Here is a 23,083-nt window from a genome sequence, read left to right as displayed (position 1 = left end):
TTAAATTGCTAATCCAACGATTAATATTACAAGTTGGATCTGCCCTCTCGTGCTTTTAATAGTAGAGATGCTTCGACTATTTCTTATGTATGACATTGTTTAAGTAGGACCGAGACATTTGATGACTTCCTGCGAACAATAAAGACCGACTGCCTGTTGAGGAGAAAGAAGACAATAGGTCTAGGGTTTGAATAATTTTCCATTTTTAGGGGTTTCTGTACCAGTGGTTTGATTAATATATCTGGTAGATTTTTGAGAAAGCTAGGCATTTCATCATTAAAAAACGGAGGAAAAGAACAAAATTTCCAAATAAGCACTACTACTCTATCCAAAGTATATTTTGTAACCACGCTCGCACGGGGCAAAGCGCACAGGCCACCTCTGCTCCACCACCGCCACTCCACGTCGCGGCTTTTCTCCCTCTCTTCGTCTCTCTCTCCGCCAGGCATCCCAGACGCGGAGGCGGAGCCGGAGATACCTTCCTCCCCACACGGGATTGTGGTCTCAACCTCCTGACGGCGACGGCGAGCCTCTCGGAGGCCACCTCCGATCTAAGAGGTGCGCCCCCTTCCTCCTTGGAATCTGACCAACTTCTCCTCTCCACCATCCCGTACCTTTCCCCTCCCTCCCTCTCATGACCCGTCTTCCACCCAAGCTCTGATCCGACCCAATGCGGCTATGAAATCTCCGCTGCTGTCCTACTGCTGCCGTCGTGCCGTAGCTTAGCGCCTCCGCCGTCGCCTCGCACCCCAAACCCCTGCAGCAGTCGCCGCCACTGTCGCTCCCGTTCCACCTCATCGCGATCTTGGGCATTGGCTTTTGAGGTAGGTATGAACTTCTACTGCTGGTCATCCAGTGATCACTTCAACCCGCACTAACATCCATAAGTTCGGCACATCATGTAGATCCGGCCTTATTTCTCTGTCCTCGTTCATATTTTAGTTAGATCATGCCAAGACAAGTGGTTATTTTAAGACCTTTGCAGTTAAGATTGGGTGCGAGTGATTAACTTCTAACCGGGTGAGAACTCTGAAATTCTTAGGGCCTCTCATGAACCCAGGGATAGGAAACACGCAGGATTGAAGTTGGATCATGCACCTTGTTTTCACTTGATTCTGATGGTTATGCTTTTGTGGTTGAACATTGCTTCATGGAGAAAAATAGAATACCAAACATCACCCTATAAGTGATAATTCTAGGATTTTCACCACTCAATGCAGATGCCAGTGCAGAAGAAATCTTACTGTTGAAGCTAGAGTATTTGGCATTTCACTCGTGGGCTTCTTAGACTGTTAGACAATATCATGTTCTATTCTCTTCAAGTAAATATTTGTCTTTGTATTTGTTGTGCACGTCCGAATTTTCATTCTTTACCTCTTTTATCTATGCAGAATCACTAGGAGAAGTATTAAACCCTGAGTTTTCATTTATTTCCTCCTGGTTATTCTGAGAATGCGGAGGTTCAATCCCTTTGGGGGGAAAGTACAGACTGGATTGGAAGGCCGCACCATTGATGTAAGGAATGTGAAGATCACAGTACGCAATGCCATTGCACAAGGAGGTTTCTCTTGTGTGTATCTCGCCTGTGACTCATTGCACTCGTCAAAGCAGTATGCATTGAAGCATATCATTTGCAATGACTCGGAATCGCTTGATCTTGTCATGAAGGAGATCCAGGTGATGAATCTCCTCAAAGGGCATGCCAATGTCGTCACACTGGTTGCCCATGATGTTTTTGACATGGGCCGCACAAAGGAGGCATTGCTTGTGATGGAGTTTTGCGAGAAGTCCTTGGTGAGTGCGATGGAGAGCAGAGGTACTGGTTACTATGAGGAGAAGAAAGCGCTTTTGATATTCAGAGACGTTTGCAACGCGGTTTTTGCCATGCATGGGCAGTCACCAGCAATTGCACATAGGTACATGGAATGAGTCATTTACAGATATTGAATCATGTTTTATTCCCATTCTATAAGAACGATCAGTGGTAAGCGTTGTTATCAAATATCACAAGTCAGATTTCTGCACAGTTATGTTGTTCTCTTTCACTATTTAATTAGTAGACTTAAGTTTACTTAGCAACTACTGCAGTGATGGTACATTAGTAAACTGCCCACTGCTATTTGTTTGCCTATACTACTTTGTATTCTCGCCTGTAGTACCGAATCGCTATACCTTGTAGCTTAGCTATCTGCATGTGGGCAAATATTGCAAGCAGCTCTTACCTGCATGAATGTTTCAGATTTGGTATGAGTGTAGAACTTGCATTGAAGTTTTGCAAACAATTTGTTACATTTATTATTTTATACTCACCATGATTTTACAATTTGCCTCCTTCCTTTAGGGATCTTAAAGCCGAAAATGTTCTTCTTGGATTAGATGGTGCATGGAAACTATGTGACTTTGGAAGCACGTCAACAAATCATAAATGCTTTGACAAGCCAGAAGATAGGGGGATTGAGGAAGATATCATTAGGAAGCATACGACCCCGGCATATAGAGCACCTGAGGTTAATGAAAACTTTTCGGCATGATGGATACATTTTTTTACTCGTATGGCCTGCAGCGGTCTCATCTATGCATTCATGTTTTTCAGATGTGGGATCTCTACAGAAGAGAAGTTATTAGTGAGAAAGTTGACATTTGGGTAAGTCTATAACATATGAACATGTGATTTTTATTATTCATATATCTGAATAGTAATTAAACCAATGTCATAGCATGTCATATATTCTCCGATTTAATTATCACACTAGCCCCATCTTTGAGTGATGCCTAACAGAATGGTTTGGTTACTGGATCACAATTATATCCTCAACTACAAAGATACTGTTTATCGAACCACATGTTTGCATCCAAAGTACGTTGAAGTGATTTGTAACACTTCGTACTCCACAATTGCAGGCCCTGGGATGTCTTCTCTATAGGATATGCTACTTCAAATCCGCATTTGATGGAGAGTCGAAGTTGCAGGTCCTTAATGGCAATTATCGCATTCCAGAACAACCTAAGTACAGCACCGGTGTCACAGGGCTGATCAAAGATATGCTGGAAGCATCTCCAAATGCCAGACCAGATATCACACAGGTGATTGGCCATTCATCTTCATGATACTAGGTTAGTAATAGACTGCTGCATGTAGTCTTAGGAGCCAAATAAGCATGGTTTTCATTTTTCTGATGTTAGATTTTATCCAATTGACAGGTCTGGTTTCGTGTTAATGAACTACTGCCTCTTGAGTTACAGAAGAGTTTACCTGATGGTGCTTCAGCAGCCATTTCTATGGGCTTGCAGGATGATGGTGAGGTTTTCTTTAGATGCTATTTGTAGGAGCAGAATACATGTTCTGTATCATGCAGGCTTGCCTTCATTCACAGTAATGGCTAGAATTCAAATCTGCATGTTTGTTTCTTTTATTGGTAGAAGTATTGGTGCTTCACTTGTTCACTGAATATATTAGAACATTTCAACTAGCAGGACTATGCTAACTAAAATACCCTCGTGTTACAACCCACCCTGTGCTATTTATAATATTAGTCATTAGTCATCAGTGTTATTATTTGGAAACCGGATTGACACGGCAGTGTTTCCTAGAGAGTTTGGACTTTTGGGATTTTTTGTAGAGTGTGCGATCATATTTAATCAACACAATTTTCTTTGGCTTGTTGGATAACTCCAATGATTGTATTTGATGCGCCATGGAAAAATGAACCCATCAGAAATAGAAAAAGGCAATGTTTGCATTAATCCATATTTTGTATATATTCTGTCATATCAGTACATTTTGTTTTGTGAGGTTAAAATTAGGGAGTGCGTGCCATTAATAAATTTGGCTTTAGAATTTTTATTTTGTATGAAGGTGAATTTTACATGTTTATTATTGTAAAAAGTCCTCATTTAGCATCCTCATAATTATAGAAACTGCTATTCATAGATCCTACATCACCTAATTATAAGATTGTTATATATGCATCTATATAAATTTTACAGGTGTTGTAGAGAAGTACCATACAGTTTAATACGAGAGTTTACATCATTCCATTTAGAGGGCATTAAATTAATGGCAAATATTGATCGTCTTATAAGCTACTTTTCTGTGGCATCTGACTGGGTCAATCACTACACTGTCATGTTATAGGTATTGTGAAATGACCTTATCTTCACATAACCTTTCTGACATGCCACCCTACAGCACACTGCGTTCTAGAATAAAGTATTTACTATTCGAGTCTGATTGTTTATTTTAAATATTCTCGGAAGAGATAGTGACTGGTTGCTGTCTCACTTTATTACCATCTTGTTTTGCCTATGTAGGTGCTGCTAAAAGAACACATGTGACACCTAAAAGGAACCCTCCTCCACCTCCAAGAGAACAATCTGATAACTCATCATCTCATGGAAATGTAAATGGCGGAGATGCACCTCTAGGTGCATTTTGGGTGACCCAACACGCACAGGGTTCTCAAGTTGCTGATAATAGGAATCCTTTGTTTGACGAGGAACCAATTAAACCATCATCTTCATCAAAGTATAACCAAAGTAGGGTGGATATCAGCAGCAGTACCCCTGGAGATAGGCATGTTCATTCCGGTCAGGCTTTGCGAAATACAACAATTAACACGGTATCCAGTAATGGACTTAAGGGTGGTTCGGACATAAATCTTTTCATGGAACCACAAAGTTATGTGAAAAATAAAGCATCACAGACACAAAGCAAGACTATATCTGGGAATGATCCCTTCAATAGTTTTGTCGCAGATTTTGATGCAAACAATCTGCATTCAGGGATTACTGCTACTGGTAAGACATCCGAGCTTGAGGCTGAAGTGTCCAATCTGAAGGAGCAGTTGAAGAAAACCACTTCTGAGAAGGCTGAGATGACAGCCAAGTATGAAAAGCTGTCGGCGATCTGCCGCTCCCAGCGCCAAGAAATTCAAGAACTGAAGCGTACTGTTGCTCAGACTACGCCACCACCTTCAAGTAGAGTCAGCTCAAGGATACCAGAACTTGGATCCCAGGTGCTTACTTATCATTTTTTTGCACACAAGTACCTACTCTGTATATCTAGTACAAAACAATTGCCTATGAATATTTCTAGCATCTTACACGAGATTTACAATCCATGTAGCGGAAGGAGAAGATTGAAGGAACGGTGTGGGAGCTTGAGCAAGGAATGCTCTCAGTCAACTCATCAGTACCCAGCTCTGAGGCTAAGACATGGCAGGCATTCCCTGAGGCAAAAGCTCAGGCCAGGCCAAAGGTCGACCATGCAACCAATGGGAGGCAAAACCTATCGAGGAACACGAATGCGGGGCCTTCCCCTGATGCGTGGGGTTTTGGCACATCACCGGGTAGCACTGCTGTCGCTGCACAGATGAACAGAACGAATGCCCAGGGGAGTTCCTCCCAGAGATTGAGCACGGGGGCAGCGAAGAAAGTAGATCAGCCATCAGGATGGGCCGGATTCTAGCTTCTCATCAGCGCGCGGCAATCTCGGTTCTTTTGTTTCTAACCACAGGCCACTCTGCAAGTTGCAAAAGGATGAGATGAGTTGTGATTGTTGCCTGCCCAAAATTCGTTATTTTAAGGGTGTTGATGGTTGCTTGACCCGACCTGGACGTCGGTTTTCTGGGGTCGTTTGTCCAGTACCTTGTTAATAAATCTATATGTTCACATATGTATATTTACGTGTACCTTGTACCATGTGGAACTTTGGAAATGTCCCTTTTAACTTGTGCTGTAAAAAGGAAAATTTTATTATAAGGGCAAGCATTGCTAACATGTTTAGCACCGAGGAAACTGCACCGGAGCCCTCTAACTTACGCGTGGAACAGTTTGGTCGAACAAGTTAAAACTGTTCAAACTCATCTAGTAGGTTTGTTTCTGGTCCAAACAACCCCACAGGGCGATTGGCTTTATTAGAAGTAGTAAGCCACATTCTTTCACAAGAAACACTCTGAAGTAAGTACCACCAGCTAAGGAAGTCATTGCTGAGTAAATACGTAATTTTTTGACTAATTTAATCCATAAGTAGATGACTAGCATGGCATTGATGACAAAATTAACGACATACTAATACTGATATAAACAAGCACGTACTACGCAAGTAGAGACAAATCTACACATAATGTCAGTACTGCTAATACCGAAATAATCAGGAGAGGGATAAACGCGTTATACCCTCCATTAGGCCATGCAAAAGCCGCCGCGACGGTGGCGGCAGCAGCAGCGTCCTTGGCGGCCTTCTTGTCGGCCTCGGTCTTCTCGGCGGTAGCACGTTCGGCGTCGGTGGACATGGTGATGACAGAGACGACGCATACATAGAGGAAGTAGTGGATCGGAGGCGAGCAGTCGCGTAGTCGCTTCCCAAAAACCTATTTGCCTCTCTCCCGTACAGGAACTGGAGAGACGGGGTTTCGGAGGCCTGCTCTCCCGTCGACCGTGTACGCGGTGAACGGGACGGAGTCGTCGGCGGCAGCAGCAGCAGCAAAGGAACGAGCGCGTGAGGCAGAGGCGATCTGATCTCGTGTCGGCTAGGTTGGCGTTAGCCCTGCTTATATAGGCGGCCGGGTGGAGAGACGTGGGCTGAACCCATGTCTGAGTCGGTAACAGCCTACGATCCGACGTCTCAGATCATGGCGCATCCGTTACGTATTCCCCGATCCTGACCGGCAAAAATAAGCGCGTAGGTGTGAGCTTGGCTCGGCTCATTCCCGCAACACGCGGCGCGGGGTGACGAGGCGTGGCGTGACGAGGCGGAGGAGGAGTGCGCGAGGGCCTCTTCTCTTCTCACTCTCCAATAACATGTAGAAGAGAGACCCTTATAAAGGGGTCCAATTTCTTCTCCACTAGCGGGGTGAGACTAAACTTCCCACCACCACCTTGTCATGCCACCACCTACACGGGCTCTTGGAGATTTCTAAAATTCTCTTATGGGCCTAAAGCCCACTACTAATTTCAACGATCCCCCACCAGATCTCAAGGGCACATCGTGTTCCCTCGTTCCAGTCACTGTTTTAATATACTGGCATTTCAGTGAAGTCCTGTTAAGGTTGAGCTTCACCTAGAACAAGCAGCTACACCCCTTTACAACTGAACAACCTATGCCTTGAATTGTGAGTTTGGCGTAAAGAAGCTTCACCACAAGTCTTACTAGTACTAGGCTACCGAAGGCTGACCCCTTGGGTGGAGCATATTAGTCACACTCCTGGCCTATTCATGAGTTTACTAGAGATCACGCCAATCTCATAGACTATGAACAGCAGTCAGGCTCATATAGATGTGTTTCTCCAAAGATCGCTCTGTAAGACAACATCTTGCTTACACATAAGCTTTAGAACACATTAAGACAGTAGTCATCCTACCTTACAGTATCTGAGAGCATTGCATCTCCAACGGAGTGGGTTAGTAAAGTTACTCTCCTCAGTTCACCACTGACTTGTTTTCCCAGGTCCTACTTCACGGGATCTTCGATCATATAGGTTGGGTTAATGGCATGGAAACTCATGTGGGTCTCATACACATCTCCATCGATGCACTATCTATCACAACACGTGATAGCCCTTTAGTAAAGGGATCTGCCAGATTCTTAGCCGTTTGGATGTAATCCAACGCTATCACTCCGGAGTTTCTCAAACGTCTGACAGACTTCAATCTCATTCTTATATGTTTGTTGGACTTCATATTGTCCTTTGAACTCTTCACTTTGACAACAACTGTCTAATTATCGCAGTTCATAAGGATAGCCGGAACCGGCTTCTCAACCACAGGTAAGTCCATCAAAAGATCTCGAAGAAATTCTGCTTCGACACCAGATGTGTCTAATGTTGTTAATTCTGCTTCCATTGTCGATCTTGTTAAGATCGTTTGCTTGCAAGACTTCCAGGAAACAACACCACCTCCAAGAGTAAATATATACCCAGTAGTGGCCTTCATCTCATTAGCATCAGAGATTCAATTCACATCACTATACCCTTTAAGTACCGATGGGTATCCCATATAGTGAAGTCCGTGGTTGACAGTACCTTTCAGGTAGCGCATAATTCTTTCAACAGCACGCCAATGAACATCGCCCGGGTTTGCAACAAACCGACTAAGTTTGCTCACAGCAAACGCGATGTCAGTCCTCGTTGCGCTAGCTAGGTACATAAGCGAACCGATAATTTGAGAGAATCTCAATTGATCTATAGTTGTGCCTTTGAACTTTCGAATCACCACACTAGGATCATACGGTGTTTGGGAAATTTTGAAGTCTGAATATCCAAAGCGACTCAAAATCTTCTCAACATAGTGGGATTGCAGAAGTGTAATCCCACCCTCATCATCTCTGAAGAGCTTGATGTTCAAGATAACATCAGCCACTCCAAGGTCCTTCATCTCATAGTTTTGAGACAGAAAGGAGTTAACCTCCTCAATCACCTTGAGGTTGGTTCCAAATATCAGTATGTCATCAACATACAAGCATAGTATAACTTCTTCGCCCTCACCATGGCGATAGTATACACACTTGTCAGCTTCATTAATAGCAAAGCAAACAGATGTCAGAGTTGTATTAAACTTATCATCCATTGCTTAGGTGCTTGCTTCAGGCCATATAAAGATTTCAACAACTTACACACTTTTCCTTCCTGACCATCTATCACAAAGCCATCTGGCTGTTGCATATAGATTTCCTCGTCTAGCTCTCAGTTAAGGAAAACCGTCTTAACGTCCATTTGTTGAACAAGAAGACCATGCGAGGCTGCCAACGAGAGTAGTACTCGAATGGTGGTCAGTCTGGCCACAGGTGAATAAGTGTCAAATAAATCTTCTTCTTCTTTCTGGGCATAACCCTTAGCCACAAGCCTAGCTTTGTACTTTTCGATTGTACCATCGGGCCTAAGCTTCCTTTTGAACACCCACTTGCATCCTAGTGGTTTACAACCATAGGGACGATCAGTATTTTCCCATGTCCCATTAGCCATGATGGAATCCATCTCGCTACGGACCGCGGCTTTCCAGTAATCATCATCTGGAGAAGCATACACTTCTGAAATAGAAGCGAGATTATCATCCACGAGGTATACGAAGAAATCATCACCAAAGGTCTTTGCATTCCTTTGTCTCTTGCCCCTACCAAGGGTTTCCTCGTCATCCTCCTTAGGATTATCATCATGTGTTTGTTCATAATATTCCATAGGAATGGCAGGCTCAGGAGTTTCCTCAGATTCCTGTCTAGAAGTGCTTTGCATATCGCTCATGGGAAAAATATCCTCAAAGAATGTAGCATCCCTCGACTCCATAATTGTACCAACCTTCACATCAGGTACCTCAGATTTCACTGCTAGAAATCTGTAGCCTACGCTATTCTTAGGTATCCCAAATTAACGCAGTCCACAATCTTTGGTCCAAGCTTACGCTTCTTGGGGATCGACACATTGACTTTCGCCAAGCAGCCCCAAGTACGTAAGTACGAGAGCATCGTCCTTCTCTTCGACCACTCCTCATTGGGAGTGACCTCATTATCTTTTGTAGGAACCTTATTCAGGACATGACACGCGGTAAATATAGCCTCCCCCCACCATGTCTTGGATAAACCCGATGTATCTAACATGGCGTTAACCAAATCCGTTAGAGTACGGTTTTTCCGTTCGGCAACCCCCTTTGAATGGGGTGAATAGGGAGGCGTCCTTTCATGAATAATGCCATGTTCCGCACAAAAAAAATCAAACTCATTTGAGAAGTACTCTCCACAACGATTAGACCGGACTCGTTTAATTTTCTTTTCAAGTTGATTCTCAACTTCTGCCTTATAGATTTTAAAGTAGTGTAGAGCCTCATCTTTAGTATTTAACAGATACACATAGAAATATCTAGTGGAACCATCTATCAATGTCATGAAATATTTCTTTCCATCTTTAGTCAACACACCATTCATCTCAGAAAGATCAGAATGTATGAGTTCTAATGACGCCAAGTGTCTCTCCTCTGCAGCCTTGTGAGGCTTGCGAGGTTGCTTTGCTTGCACACACGAATGACACTTAGAACCTTTGGCTAAAGTGAAACTCGGGATTAAATTCAGTGTTGCTACCGCGACATAACACCGAAACTTATGTGACAAAGACGTGAATGCCAAACTTCAGATTCATTAACACTCGAATGAATATTTTTCACGACTTTATTACAACAATCTACAAGGGAAAGGCGGAACACACCTCCGCATTCATAACCTTTCCAACAAAAAGTCCATATTTCGTAACAACTACTTTATTAGACTCGAAGACCAACTTAAACCCTTCTCTACACACAAGGGAGCCACTAACGATATTCTTCTTGATGGCGGGGACATGCTGCACGTTCTTCAGTTGCACGTTCCTTCCCGAAGTAAACTTCAGATCGGCCATACCAACACCAATTGTAAGTGCATCTAGTGCCCCTTAGTGATTTTGGTGGTTTGAAGACTTATAGGTTAAGTATCTAATGTGTTTATGAGTGTACACATGATCTATAAGTCACTGAGGAGTTTGAGATATTTGATGAATATCGACCCCTAAAAATGTATATCTTCGGTTGAAGAAATTGGTCTGAAGCTGAAGAATTGAATCGCGAAGAATCTGCGATGAAATTGATATTCCTCATGAAGATATTGAAATTGAGGAATTCGTGTGTCCTGAAGAAAATCATTTTGAAGACTTTGAAGCATGAAGATTTACTCTTTCTGTTTTATTTTCTTCACACTTGAGTAATAGGAACACCGTACTGTTAAAGGGGGTCGAAGTTACACTTTGGAATGAATTTCCTCATGATGCTCAACCCAAGCCTAATCCTACCAAAAGCCTCAAGTGAGGAATACGAGTGACATGAGGACTCTCACAGTTGAGGGTTCCGACCGTTTCGATAGCCACACCACATCATTGGTCTTATCCACACCAACTGTCATATTATTTAAGGGCATTAGTGTCAAATCATGCCGGGATGGTCTCAGGCTATAAATAGCCGCCCCCACAACCATTAGCTGGTTGGCTGCTCCGTTAGAAATCGACACTTGTCATAAGAGCAACCCAATTCCTTAGAGTCTTCGAGAGTAATTCATCAGTGAGGAAATACCCCATACACCGAAACCACAAACCTAGAACCAAGTGATCGAGCATCACTCAAGAAGTTGTTCCTGTGTGGGACTAAAGCCTTTTACTTTGAGGACTGTGCTTCCTCCAGACGGTTAGGCGTCATGGTCTAGAGCAATCCAGCAGTCAATTGTGGATCGCCGGGTGACCAAGTTTGTGAGGGTTTGGAAGTATGCCCTGAAGACTTACCACGAGTGTTGGGCGAGGACTGTGTGTTCTTAGCCCAAGGAGAACACGGTAGGGACGGTGTGTCCTTTGGTTTCAATACCAAGCCGCTCCAAACCAGATGTACAACTATTACAGCAGTTGGAACTGGGTCATCAACTAGTGTCTTCGCTGTGAAACGGGTTCTAATTCCTCAACTCCCTATTTTCTTCAGATTACGTGTTGATGACTTTCACTGTTACTGTTTGAAGAATTTGCTGAAGTCTTTCTCTGAAATTCCTCAACCCCAAATTCTTCACGCTAGTTAATCCTCATCTGTTTTCTGCGTGCCTGCTCACTGTGGAATCTGTTTTCACATTCCTCACACTGAAAAACTGCTGTTGTGAAACTTTGCATTTCTGATCCTTTACTGTTTCCGCTGTAAGTTAGTCATCAATGAGGAATTTCCTCAAAAGGAATTTCCTCAAAAGGAATTTCCTCAGTGATGAAATTCTAAAAATCTCCTATTCACCCCCCTCTAGTCGATATAACGCACTTTCAATTGGTATCAGAGCAAGGTAGTCCCTTGTTCTGTGTGATTTTGGTTTAACCACCTGGAGTTTTAGTTATGCCGACTGCATGCATGTTTAAGGTGACTGTAGCATGTCCTACTTTCGAAGGAAAGAACTTTCCCTTCTGGAAGAACAAGATGCAAATGCATCTACAAGCTATTGATAACGATCTCTGGTATAATGTGGAACATGGCGTCCCCATCATCTCTGCTAGTGTCTCTGCTGCTGATGTGAAGAAATTCAAGCAACTTGATTCTCAAGCGAAGAATATCATCTGTGGCCATCTGAGCCCACGCCAGTTTGGAAGAGTGAGTGCTTTGGGCTCTGCAACACTAATCTAGGAGAGACTGTGCAAAGTAAATGAAGGAGTATCAACCCAGCGTGACTCTCGTGTTGATATTCTTCGCAATCTCTTCAATCGCTTCAAGAGGCATGACAACGAAAGCTGCCAAGACACCTTTGATCGCCTTACTGACATATCAAATGACCTGCAAGCACTGGGAGCTCGAGACATTACTGATCACGAAGTTGTGAAGAAACTGTTGAGATCTTTGGATTCTTCATTTGATACTTTAGTTCTGATGATTCAAGAAAGACCAGACTACAAGATGCTTGATCCAGCTGATATACTCGAAAGACTCAATACTCATGAATTCCAGCTAGAAGAAAAGAAAGATCTATATGGACCAAGCTATTCTAGACCACGTGCACTAAAGGCTAGAGCAATTTCCTCATCTGAAGAAGAAGATTCGGATGATAGCATTGGTGACCCTGAAGAATTTGGACAGGAGCTTGCAATGCTCGTGAGGAAATTCCAGAGGTTTACACGACGTGGCCAGTTCGGTAAATCTTCAAGAAGAGACATGAGGAAATCAGAATCTTCATCTGAGGACTACAAGAAAAGAACCTGCCACAAATGCAAGAAATCAGGTCATTACAATGCTGACTGTCCCCGATGGGGAAAGGAATCAAAGAAGACGAAATACAAGGATGACAGTTCTGATGACTTGAAGAAGAAGAAGAAATCTTCAAAATCCTCATCTTCAAAGCCCTCATCGCACAAGAAGACTAGTTTCAGAAAGGCTCGGGCATTTATTGGCAAGGAAATGGATTCCGGGGCAGAATCAGAGGAATGTGATGAAGAAGAGGATTCTAATGAAGACTCAGAATCCGGACAAGCTAGTCTTGCACTGGCAACTACTTTCGTCAGCAAGTCAATCTTCAACCTTGAAGAAGATGATAACACCATCCACACTTATGACTATGCTGATGACTTCGCTCCAACCTATTGCTTCATGGAAAAAGGTTCAAAGGTACCAAATGATGCTTCCTCCTCTGATTCAAGTGACTGTGAACCTGACGATTATAAAAAACCCAGTTATAGTAAACTTGCTATCATTGCCACTAAACAACAAACTGCCCTGGAAAAGCTTCAGAAACTACTAGATAGAAGTGATGATGTGTTGAATGATAAAATAAATCTTACCCAAATCCTCACTGAAGATGTGAAAAGTCTTCAGTCTAGATTTGATAATCTTCAAGATCGTTATGATACACTCCTCGCTGATCATGAGAAACTTTCCTATGAATTTCTTCAAAGGAAGCTTGATCTAGAGAAGCTGAGGATTTCTCATGATGATCTTCGTATGGAAAATGATTCATTACTAGCTCAACAGATCAGCGCTGCTCAAGCTGAATTCATTCCTCCATGTCTTAAATGCATTGAACGCGAAACTGCTAATTCTTCACCAGAATCATCAAATGCTTCTATTGCTACAAATTCTTCAACTGCCCCTGTAGTGTCTATTTACTCACTTGAGGAAAACACAAATGTTACTGATGAAAATGCAGGGTTGAAGGAATTGTATGTGAAAGGCATATACAAAAGCCTCAAAGGACATCAAATCCTTTGTGATGTGCTCAAAAAGCACATCTTGAACAGGAACCCGAGGAAAGAAGGAATTGCCTTTGAGAGGAAATTAAATGCTGATGGATCTTATTGGAAACCTGAGCAGTATCCCAAAACCTCATGGGTTGCTGCTACTGGGCTTCCTTTTGATCCATCCAATCTAACTGGCTTTTCATGTGAATTATCCTATTCCTCCGATGAGTCATTTGACCCCAACTATAAACTGTTCAAAAATCAATCTGGTGAAGTATTTGCTTGATATGTTGGAACTAACTGCAGGAATGGCCCTCTTTTGAGGAAAATCTGGGTTCCCAAAAGTTGTCTTGAAAATCTTCAAGTGAATGTCCTCATGACAACACCAATGAAGAATCTGAACCCCAGATCAAAATCCTCAGGAGGACCAAAGTCTTCAAGAGGATCAAAATCCTCAACTGGTCAAAATTATGCTCGTACCCATGCTAATGCGTCTAACATGCAGGGAAACTACAAGGAATATGAGTATGTGCGTTACTCTTCAAATCATTATGTTCATAAATCCTCAAACCAGTTCTCTGCATATTCATATGAGTACTTTAACCCCCCTACTGTTAAGAGAAGTGCATTAGCTTTGATGCCACCTTTCTCATATGGTGCTCGTAGGATGATGAATGCTTTACCACCCCTTCAGATGTGGGTGGTGAAGAAATCAAACTAATCACTTCTGCAGGCCAGGTCTCCATATGAAAATCATCATATGAAGAATTTGCTGGAGACCTGAGGAAATGCTTGATAGGACGCAAGCTAATATTGATGAAATAGAAATATTTCACACGTCCTTTAATTCTGTTATGATGAAATTCTTATCTGATGAAATTGATATCATATTCTTCAAATCTGAAGCATATGAGATGGTAAGCTGTACTAATTCATCTGCAGGATGATAAACCCAAGAATACTGAGTGGGTTCTTGATAGTGGCTGCACACATCACATGACTGGTGATAAAAGCTTGCTGATGAATATGCCACTAACTCCATCACCTCTGAAGCAAATCACATATGCTGACAAAGGTAAAAGCAAGGTATTGGGACTTGGCAAAGTGGCTATTTCCAAGGATAGGCATATGGACAAAGTGATGCTTGTTGAATCCCTTGGTTTTAACCTCATGTCAGTCTCGATGCTTTGTGATCTTGATATGATTGTTATCTTTGGTAGATATAGATGTGTAGTCATCATGGAATCTGACAGATCCAAAGTCTTCGAAGGTGTAAGAAGAGGGGATTTGTACATTGTTGATTTCTCTACAGGTCCTCAACCTGCCACTTGCTTACTAGCAAAAACCTCAGAAGGATGGTTGTGGCACCGAAGACAAGGTCATGCAGGCATGACGAATTTGCACACGCTCGTGAAGAAGAAGCATGTCATTGGCATCGAATCAGTCAAATTCCTCAAGGATCATCTCTGCGGTGCATGTGAATCTGGGAAAATGACCAGATCCAAGCATCCCTCGAAGACTATCATGACCACTACATGTCCCTTCGAATTGCTTCATATGGATCTATTTGGACCTACTCACTATGCCACACTAACCAATGCTGCATCTTTATATGGCTTCGTCATAGTTGATGATTATTCCAGATATACATGGGTGCATATCATAGTATATAAAACTGAAGTGCAGGAAATCTTCAAACGATTTTCTTCAAGGGCCTCGACGAACTTTGGCATCAAGATCAAACATATCAGGAGTGATAATGGAACAGAGTTCAAAAACACTGGTCTTGATGATTATCTTGATGAACTTGGTATTACTCACGAATTATCTGCTCCTTATACTCCTCAGCAAAACGGTGTCGTGAAAAGGAAGAACATGACTCTGGTTGAGATGGCAAGAACTATGCTTGAAGAATATCAGACTCCTCGTCGCTTTTGGCCTGAAGCTATCAACACTGCATGCCATATCATCAACATGGTATATCTTCACAAATTCCTCAAGAAAACCTCATATGAACTCCTCACTGATAAGAAACCCAATGTAAGTTATTTCAAAGTCTTCGGTGAAAAATGTTGGATTAGAGATCCTCACCATAGCTCAAAATTTGCACCTAAGGCACATGAGGGTTTTATGCTCGGTTATGGAAAGGACTCGCACATCTACAGAGTCTTCAACAACTATCACAACAAAGTTGTTGAGACTGTAGATGTGCGGTTCGATGAAACAAATGCTCGCAAAGGAAGCAATTGCCTTCTGATCCAGATAAGTTGTCTCCTGAGGAAGCAATAAAGCTCAAACCCACTGAAGACATTGTTCCCACCGAGGAAATTGATGAAGAAACGATCCCCATCACTGATGAAAATAAAGAAGATGCTCCTGAGGAAATTGCACCAGAACCACTTCCTCAACCCACACGAAATCCTCAACCAGCTCATCCGAGGATTGCAAATGAAGTAGAACTTGACAAAATCCTCAATGACATCAATGCGCCAGGTCCTCTCACTCGCTCAAAAGCTTCACACTTAGTTAACTTTTGTGGGCATTTTTCCTTTCTATCTATCACAGAACCCTCAAAAGTTGCTGAGGCTTTCCTGGAACCGGAGTGGATCCAAGCTATGCAAGACAAACTTCTTCAATTCAAGCTGAATGACGTATGGGAGCTCGTCAAACGACCAGATCCTCGCAAGAACAACATCATCGGTACCAAGTGGATTTTCCGAAACAAGCAAGATGAGGACGGTCAAGTGGTGAGGAACAAGGCACGACTTGTATCCCAAGGCTACACCCAGGTTGAAGGAATAGATTTCGATGAAACTTTTGCATCTGTTGCTAGACTTGAAGCTATTCGAATACTACCTGCTTATGCTAATCATCATAACATCATCTTATATCAAATGGATGTGAAAAGTGCATTCCTCAATGGTAAGCTTGAGGAAGAAGTATATGTTGCTCAACCCCGAGGTTTTGAGGATCCAAAGAATCCAGACAAAGTCTTCAGACTCAAAAAGGAGCTCTATGGTCTCAAGCAAGCCCCTCGGGCATGGTATGATACATTGAAGGAATTCCTCATGAAGAAAGGCTTCAAACCTGGTTCACTCGATCCAACTCTTTTCACTAAACCCTATGATAATGAGCTATTTGTGTGCCAAATATATGTCGATGATATCATATTTGGCTGTACTGACAAACGATACAGTGATGAATTTGCTTACATGATGAGTGAAGAATATCAGATGTCTATGATGGGGGAGCTGAAATTCTTCTTAGGTCTTTAAATTCGTCAACAACGCAATGGAATCTTTGTATCACAGGAGAACTACCTAAAGGATGTTCTGAGGAAATTCGACATGCATGAATGCAAAGGTGCCAAGACTCCAATGCCTACCAACGGCCATCTTGGCACTGATGAAAATGGTAAAGAATTTGATCAGCAGGTATATCGCTCTATGATTGGCTCTTTATTGTATCTATGTGCATCTAGGCCAGATATAATGCTTAGTGTTTGCATGTGTGCATGTTTTCAAGCAAAACCGAAGGAATCACACCATAAGGCTGTGAAGCATATTCTTCGATACTTAGCTCACACACCAACACTAGGATTATGGTATCCCAAGGGCTCCAATCTTCATCTGGTAGGATATTCTGATTCTGACTATGCTGGTGGTCGTGTGGATTGCAAGTCAACTTCTCGTACATGTCATTTTCTCGGAAGATCACTAGTTTGCTGGTCCTCAAAGAAGCAGAACTGCGTATCACTCTCTACTGTTGAAGCTGAGTACATTGCTGCTGGTTCATGCTGTGCTCAATTACTATGGACGAAGCAAACCCTCAAGGACTACGACATCAACATGAAGAATGTGCCTCTCTACTGTGACAATGAGAGTGCAATCAAGATTGCATACAACCCAGTACAACACTCGAAGACTAAGCACATCCAGAATCGTCATCATTTTCTTCGGGACCATGTCCTCAAGGGCAATATCCTCATCGACCATGTGAAGACTGATGATCAACTGGCAGATATCTTCACTAAGCCCTTGGATGAGAAAAGGTTTTGCAAGTTGCGGTGTGAGCTAAATATCTTAGAATCTTCAAATGTTTTGTAAAAACATGCACACATCCTAACACTTATGCAAAATTGATGACTTAGATGTGCAACACATGATGAATCGATTTTCTTCAACTGATGAAGAATGTCACTCTGAATGTGAAGAAATGAACGAAGAAATTGATTCTCAGGGCCCTACGACAATTGTACGCGGCGTCTGTAATCAACATTCTTATATGGTGGGTCACGCCACCGCCCAACTTGAAGTTCCTCAAGTTGATTTTCTTCAATGTTCCATTTCCTCAAAATGTGTCTTTCTTCAAAACAGTTGTTCTTCATTGTGACGATTTATCACAAAATCCTCAAGTTACTCAAATCTTCAAAAACACTTGATGACCTTCGTTTGACTAGATAGACCGTGATTTCAAGTCCTCAACAGCATTCACTTATAGCTATTTCTTCAAGTTGATATTTCATCTAAGTGAATGTGATTGGACCCTACTTTCCCTCTTTGCTACTCTCATCCAGTCTATTCGATTCTTCATATGCGTTCTACTTGAAACTTTGTTCAAAATCCTCACTGCGTCCTTCTCAGCTGATGATTATGTAACAAAATCCTCAACTCTTCAAAAATGTTTCTTTAATGCACAGTAACTGAACCCCACTTCCCACGTTCGGATAACCACGATCTCCACTATCTCCACCGCCTTGCTCGGGAACTACACGTGTCCCGCGGAGACGTAGATGCAGGGGCTGTTTGGTCCGAATTCTTCGCGCCAACAGTAACTGTATGGCTATAAATATGTCCTTATCCCCCTCGGCAAACACTTCTTCGCCCCATCGCTCTCCTGCTACAGCAAAAAGCACCGAACCCTAGCGCCACCGCTGGAAGTCTCGTCGCTGGCGAAGGAGAGCTTCACTGCCTCGACTTCTCCGTCGCCGGAACCACGCCGGAGTCGGACCATCTTCGTCTGCCGCCGCCGTAGACGTCCTCTGCTGCCTTGTTAGGGTGCATTGGACACGCACCGAAGAGCTTCTCTCTACAACTTTTCTGTGTTCTTCGTGCGCGCCTTCCAGGGTAAATAAAAACCCCATTTTTACAGCAAGTTAGATCTACTTTTTTACATCTCCGATGTGAAATCTGTTTTTCCTAAAGAATCGATATGCACTTGATTCCTCAAACACTGCCTATCACCACACGATTGATGAACTTCACTAAGCATCTAAGATTTTCACGAGATTCCTCAATTGTGCGAATTTTCGGATCTGTACAACTCTGGAACCCAAGAACAATATGCTTAGGCAAATTGCTCAACCACTCGTTAAATTCCTCAACTGTCAAACTTTTTCATTTTCTTCAAATCTGTGAACGCATATGACCTCTCCAAATTCTTCGCAACTATAGTCTATTCACAGGTACACATGTCAGCTGATGAATCTCTCAGTTCTCATCACATTAACTCATTTGCAGCATTTCTTGAAGAAAATCTTCAAGTCTCATCAGAATCCTCAAGAATTCAATCTCATCTGCAAAATCCTTAGCTGAAGAAAATGGAGGATGACAGAAAACAGAAGGGAGGCAAGAAACTTGAGCAGAACACAACTTTGGATATTCCTGAGGATATTTACTTGGACTATTGCACACCCAATGAATCTGAAACAATGGCCAATAGAAAGATTCGGCTTCAGAAGATAGAACGCCGATGGGCAAAGGAATGGAAGGAATACAGATTTGTAACTGCCAAGTATGCGAAGAAATTCGCCGTGAAGCCTCCTGGCAAACGGGCCCCACTTGAGGCTCATCAAGTAGCACACCCCTCAAGCCTCAAGACCCTTGATGATTATCCTGATGAACAAGACAAGCATTTGGCTAAGCTTAAGAAGCAGGCAGATGCTGCAGTGAGGAAATTCAATGAATCCTCAGCTTCTGCTTCAACTGCGGCTACTTCCTCTGTCGCCGAGACCTCTGGTTCAGCAATTCCTCAACCAAAGTCTATGCCGTCAAAAACAAGGGCTCCAAAGCCTCAAGAGAAACCAGCTCAGGCATCAGTTACAAAACCCTCAACGCCAAATTCCTCAGCGCAAAAATCCTCACCACCACCACCAAAGCCTCAAGAGAAACCAGTACTGAAGCCGGTCATGAAGCCAATGCCTGCTACCTCCAGCTCCTCACTCCCAGCTGCAACCAGCTCAGAGACAAAGTCTTCACCACCTCCTGTGAAGACTCAAGTGTCTGCTGAAAGAGCAACACAACCAAGCCCCAGCAAAATCATCATAGTCCCGTCTGCATCAGAGGGTAGTGATGAATATGATGATCAAACCATGCAAGCTATAATCAGAAACAAGCAGGAGAGGGTAGCTCAAGCGTGTGGCAGCGCCATTCCTCTGGCCATGGACCCCAAGGTCCTCCTAGACTACATAAACCTATGGTATGAGGACCCAAACACTCCGCTTGATTATTTGAAACTTCCCCCTGGCATCACCCACATGGTGGCCACATTCATCAACGAAGCCAAGTGGAAAGAACAGCAAGCCAAGCAGGCCAAGGTTGCTAAGCTTAAAAAGGAGAAATTCCTCAAGCAGAATCTCCTCAACTTGATGCCTGGTGCACTGGTGTCAACACAGGCTGAGTTGAAGACTTTGACAGATAAGTACTCCAAGCTATCTGATCGTTAGAGTCTCAAAAGCAGTTTCATCAAATTTGCCACTAAAGCTGTTGATGACTACAACAAGACGGCTGCCCCTCCAGTATCAACTCCTCAGCCTCTGATTGAAGAGCCAGCCGATGGATCTCCTCAAGCTGATGCAACTCCTCAAGCCGAGGAAATACCACAAGAAAGCCGTGTGGATGTACCGGCTATTGAAGAAATCACCACAGAAAATCCAGCTGAAGAATCTGCTACAGCTGGTGAGACTGCCTCTGACCCAGCTGCTTCATCGAAGCAAGCTGATGACTCTGCTCCAGTTGGTTCCTCATGGCCAGCTGATGAATCTATTGAGAGAACCCCTTCACCAAAAGCTTCAAAGGTGAAGAAGATGACTCCGTCTGCATCAGACGTGAAGAATGCCAGGGCTGCTGAGAAGGAAGCCAAAAGGAGAAAGGCCTCCTCAGCAGAAGAAGAAACTGAGGCCAATCGCCTCAAAGCGCTTGAAGATAATGCTCCACTGGACCGTGTGCCCCTCAGCGTCGCTCCATCCTATGAAATGGTCACCCTTGCAGACCAAGAGAAAGGGACAGATGAGGAAATGAAGGATGCCGCATCTGAGGAACACACTGACGAAGAAATTCGTATTGACGACAGTCCTCAGCCCTCCATTCCTCACGAAGACACTGCACAAGGATCAGCTGCACCAGCTGATGAAACTGCCTCTGTCACCAAGCCAGCTGAGGAAGAGCAAAGTGATATTCCTCAAGCTGATGAAATTCAAAGTCCTGAGAAAAATCCTCAAGATGAGGAACAGGCTGACCCAACTCCTCCACCTGAGCAAGATCTTCACACAGAGGCTCAGAATGAACCTACTCCTCAGCCTGATGCCCAGCCAGATCCCATTCCTCAACATGAAGCACAACATGAGCAAGCTCCTCAGCCTGAAGCCCAAGCTGATGAAATTCCTTGCCCTGAGGACAATACTGAAGAAAATGCCTTCGTCGTGCTCAACCCCGAGACTGCAATTGTTGTCTCCCCTCCTGTTCCTCAGCAAAATCTTCAACCAATGCAGCGTCAGCCATTCTCCAAGCATCCAAAGTTTCAAAAGGAGAACTTCTTTGAAGAACGCATGTACTTCATTGGAGAAAATCCCTATGACAAGCCTCAAATCAGACATCTGAAGTTTTGGACGAGGACACAGCTGAATTACTATGCCTCTGTGCTGTGTGGAAGAAATAAGATATTCCAGCACAGGCATATTCCTCATGTTGAACTTGAAGCAATTCCATGCCTGGTCCCAGTACTCAATGTTCTTCATGAAGCTGGACTGCTACCAATGTGCTCAGACATCTCTGATTGGAACAGTGAGCTCATTCTTCAGTTTTATGCCACTCTTCACATATCTGGCGATCCTGAAGACATTAACACCTAGGTGTTTGACTGGATGACACAAAACACTCACTACAAGGCTCCTGCTACTGAGCTACTGCGTGAATTGCCAGTATCAATTCCCTCAGAGGACGCTGTGAAGCTTTATGGTGAGCGTGAGCTGCCCAACGGGATGATGGAAGTCCTCATGAAGCCTTTGGCTAAAGGGCAACCACCGAGAAAAACCTTCCTCGTCCACGAGCTCAAGTATGAACCAAGATCTGTTTACAGAATCCTCTGCAGCGTCCTTGCACCGCTCAAGGGACACGATGATGAAGAAGATGTCGTAGGCATCATGAAGAATATCCTCTTCAACATCATCCATGGTATTCCTATCAACATACATGATTTCTTCCTGAGGACTTTGGCCGACAATGCTATGTGTCCATTTGATCACAAGATATATACCCCATGGATCATGAGATTCATCAGGACAAGGACATGCATCAACTTTCACGCTGATTGCAACAACCACGTTGGCTACATGCCTCCTATCAGGGTCAACAAGAAGACTTCGGAGCCTGTTGAAGGAAAAGGAAAATCTGTCATTGATGAAGGCAATAGGCCCCTTGATGGCCAGTTCAGAGAACCTGAGCCTTATTCTTCATGGGATGATACTGAGACTCACCCGCCAAGCCCTGTTGCTCCTCGTGTGATGAATACAAGAGAGCTTCTCCTCAGTCTTCACCAGAAGGTGGATCGCAATCACAAGTGGGTCAAACGCCAGTTCGGCGCCATTGTGAAAACCCTCACTGAAACACAGAACTCTATGAAGCTTAACCATCACTATCTGCATGAGGTTTTTGATCGCACCTGGGCTACACTTACTCATCTGAAGACTCAGACAGAACTTGAAGAATTGGACTTTGAACGAGACTTTGACTGGTCGTGGCCTCCCAAGAAGAAGTTCAGGCCAATTCCAGTTCCAGACCTTGAAGACAGTTCTTTTTCCTCATTCCGCACTGCCGAATCTGATGAAGAACAGCTCGACACTGCCACCGGTCCGAGGAAGAAGACTACTCCCAAGAACCATCACGCCTCTTCATCAACCGCCAAGAAGTGAAGTCTTCACGGGCGACAGCCCTCAGTTTGTCCCTTTTTTGTCACTTGATGACAAAGGGGGAGAAAATTGAGAGTTAGTCTTCAAGCGGGATATATTGCGGCTTATGAACTATATTTAAGTTACAAACTCTTGGTTCTTCTGAAGTTTTTATGTAATGAGTTGTAACTTAAGCCCGATGGTACTCTGACGCTTTTGAACG

At 43.4% G+C, this 23,083-nt stretch overlaps 1 protein-coding gene across 3 annotated transcripts; it reads left to right on the top strand.

Moving 5' to 3' along the window:
• The first annotated feature begins 373 nt into the window (after positions 1 to 373).
• On the top strand, positions 374 to 5,796 carry LOC123401558 (probable serine/threonine-protein kinase DDB_G0276461). 3 transcript variants are annotated; one of them, XM_045095384.1, is made up of 8 exons: positions 374 to 558; positions 1,392 to 1,916; positions 2,342 to 2,507; positions 2,594 to 2,644; positions 2,902 to 3,084; positions 3,202 to 3,298; positions 4,312 to 5,015; positions 5,126 to 5,796. In XM_045095384.1, the coding sequence occupies exons 2-8, from the start codon at positions 1,453 to 1,455 to the stop codon at positions 5,465 to 5,467; spliced, it is 2,007 nt and encodes a 668-aa protein (XP_044951319.1). In that variant the 5' UTR covers positions 374 to 558; positions 1,392 to 1,452; the 3' UTR covers positions 5,468 to 5,796. The 3 variants fall into 3 exon arrangements, with proteins under 3 accessions (XP_044951319.1, XP_044951318.1, XP_044951320.1); XM_045095383.1 differs by having other exon boundaries at positions 378 to 824; XM_045095385.1 differs by having other exon boundaries at positions 378 to 828.
• The last annotated feature ends 17,287 nt before the right edge of the window (positions 5,797 to 23,083 follow it).

The sequence above is a fragment of the Hordeum vulgare genome, chromosome 6H (genome assembly GCF_904849725.1).
Source record: "Hordeum vulgare subsp. vulgare chromosome 6H, MorexV3_pseudomolecules_assembly, whole genome shotgun sequence".
In the NCBI taxonomy this organism is placed as follows: domain Eukaryota; kingdom Viridiplantae; phylum Streptophyta; class Magnoliopsida; order Poales; family Poaceae; genus Hordeum; species Hordeum vulgare.
This window is presented reverse-complemented; position numbering and strand designations above follow the sequence as displayed.